Raw genomic sequence first — 2,500 nt, 5'->3', positions numbered from 1 at the left:
CAGGACGAAAAGACCACGCTCCAAGCGAAGAGACCAAATTTAAACTCGAAATGGCGCAAAGCATTACTGACGCTATTAGCACGGGCGGAAACGGGGGAATGTGATGGAATATCGGCGTGTTTTGCAATGAGCTAATTAATTATGCAGTGAGAATATTTTATTTTTTTCACTCAGGAAATTTTTCGTTTTGCCTTCGATAGGGGTATGATGTCGTTCGACCGACCCACATCCAATATTCTCCTAGAACTTGGTGTCTGAGTATTCTTTTCTCTTAAGTGCGTTTGTGTTCGTGCTTTTATTCTTTGAATAAAGTAACCAGTAAACGTTCATCTGTCTTACTCGATCCATCAGTCTAAATGACAAAATTCAAACATAATTTTCCTTGTTTTCGTGACTATGTCCCTCTACTACTAATTGTACAAAAGCAAAACAATTGTGAAATACTTGTGAAATGTTCGTGACTAGTTTGACGCGGCGTTTCGTCGCGGGACTTTGAGCGCGTCTCAACGAGTTTGCCTGTGAATTCTTAAGGTCTCTGAAGAGTCTCTTGGCCAAGACGAAACGCCGCGTCAGACTAGCCACGAACATTCCACAAGTATTTACCACTAATTGTGCTTTTTAAAACGAACTGTTTTGCCTTCTTCGTGACAGGTTTTCTTTAGTCTTCTCTTAGTACATTTTCTTCCAGGGAAGGCATCGCAGCATCTAAAAGAGCAAACAATGAATGAAGTGAATATTTGCGTAGTTACTCGCCCCTTCTCGCTATGCAACTTAACTTTAAACCAGAAATTATTTTTAATTAAACAACACAAATCAAAGCTTCGTGACAAAATGAAGGTCTTTGGAGCATACACAATTTACTGAATTACAGACAACAGAGATAAACTTTGAAAAGCTGTTACGCTGAACAGTTTTCAAAAACCCCAATATTTGCAATCCATTTTAATCTCTTCAAATTTGCCCGTCCCTATTTCCTTTTGTATTTACTGTTTTATTGAACCATTCCTCCAGTGTTCTAAGTAATTTTTTTTTTAATCGCCCTGTAAATCCAGGTGGCCCGTGGATTCCGGATCTCGAATAGTGCATCCCGGATCCCGGATCCCGAGTTGTCGATTCCAGATTCCAAACTCACGGGTTCCTCCGAAATGGATCCTGGATTCCATGATCCAAACCTGTAGATTTTAGATTCCATACAATGAATTCTCACATTTGCTGGATTCCTGATTCCGGATTCCTTCACATCGGACGATTTTTACGTTTCGCTTTACTTGCGAACAGTCGCTGAATTTGGCTAAATATCGTGAACTTGAACAGCGCCTTTACGTAAGGAAAGATTTAGCCCAGGATGTTTGTTTTCTCAATTGGCATTCCTCGAACATGTATTGTGTAGAAACTGAGCACTGCATTTGGATTCGATTCCTTCACAAGAGTGCATCGAGGGTCCTTTTAAAACTTCGAAGCCCGGTCCATTTTTCAGGAGCCGAACTTAATTACTACTAGAATTAAGTACAAAACAATTTAGCATTTTAGTCAATTACAAAAGGCGTCTAAAAAGTTTGGAACGGCTTAGTCGTACCCTGTCTAGTTGGCTGTGGCACTCCTGAGTTTGGACTCAGCCTACGTTAAAAGCATACACAATGAAAACCGTTACATTATTATCATAAAAACTATCAAGTTTCCTCCGGCTACAACGTTTCGCCGCCACGCCGCAATTTGCCACCTTACATGCACGTTTTTAGTTCTACCGTTGAGGATAGGCTAGTGTCTTTTCGAGGAATACAGTTCCCCTCAGTATCCAGAATATCATTTAATGGCAACAAATCGTTTCCAGTTGTTACTCAAATCTGCTGGGAAAATCCGAGGCTTATAACAGACAGCTAAAACACGCGGAGCTCACTCTTTCATTTTAGAAACATTTATGGTCTACGTTGGTTTTCTGTTGCTTCAGTTGATTTCCTTAATTTCGTGACATTGTATCTCTTACGTGCGCATTATAATTATTCACCGATGAACTCGAAACTTCAACTTGCCCTCCTCCCCCTCCTCTTCTCGGGCAAACCCCGGGCATTTGAACTATTGAAAATTGGATCGTTCAATTCCCGGTACCCTATCGTCGGATGCGCCCCCTAGAGAGCAGTAGTCGCCGGCTCCTGTCGTCTTTAATAAAGCTTGTGTATAAACTTGCCAACACATGTTTCGTGACCCTGTATATGATGATGCCGTTTTAACCAGACTTGAGTAACTACAAAAACACAACTTTAAAATTGAGACTATAAAAAATGACGTGAAATTGAATTCATTAAGTAGGACAATGTCAATAAGAAAGTGCAAGCTGCTCTAACTCCGAAACACGGCAAAGGTTGTTTAACGGCGAGGGTTCTGTATACATAATATCAACAACAGAGCCTAGAGCGTTTACGACTGCGTGTATTTTAAATTGTCCAGTGTCGGTTGATTACCTCTAACAGAAACGTACAACTTTAACAATGAAATGGGGGTG

The 2,500-nt window shown here is 40.6% G+C and overlaps 1 protein-coding gene across 3 annotated transcripts in view; it reads right to left on the bottom strand.

The window, feature by feature from the left end:
• Window positions 1-276: 276 nt before the first annotated feature.
• Window positions 277-2,500, bottom strand: part of LOC137979372 (uncharacterized) — a 20,733-nt gene continuing 18,509 nt past the window's right edge. For all 3 annotated transcript variants that reach the window (XM_068826613.1, XM_068826612.1, XM_068826614.1), the window contains one exon: window positions 277-705. In XM_068826613.1, coding sequence (XP_068682714.1) covers window positions 670-705 — 36 coding nt within the window. In that variant the 3' untranslated portion in view covers window positions 277-669. The remainder of the gene's footprint in view (window positions 706-2,500) is intronic.

Source organism: Montipora foliosa, chromosome 12 (genome assembly GCF_036669935.1).
Source record: "Montipora foliosa isolate CH-2021 chromosome 12, ASM3666993v2, whole genome shotgun sequence".
Taxonomy (NCBI): domain Eukaryota; kingdom Metazoa; phylum Cnidaria; class Anthozoa; order Scleractinia; family Acroporidae; genus Montipora; species Montipora foliosa.
Note: the sequence above shows the minus strand (reverse complement) of the source record. Positions and strands in the feature narration are given on the sequence as shown.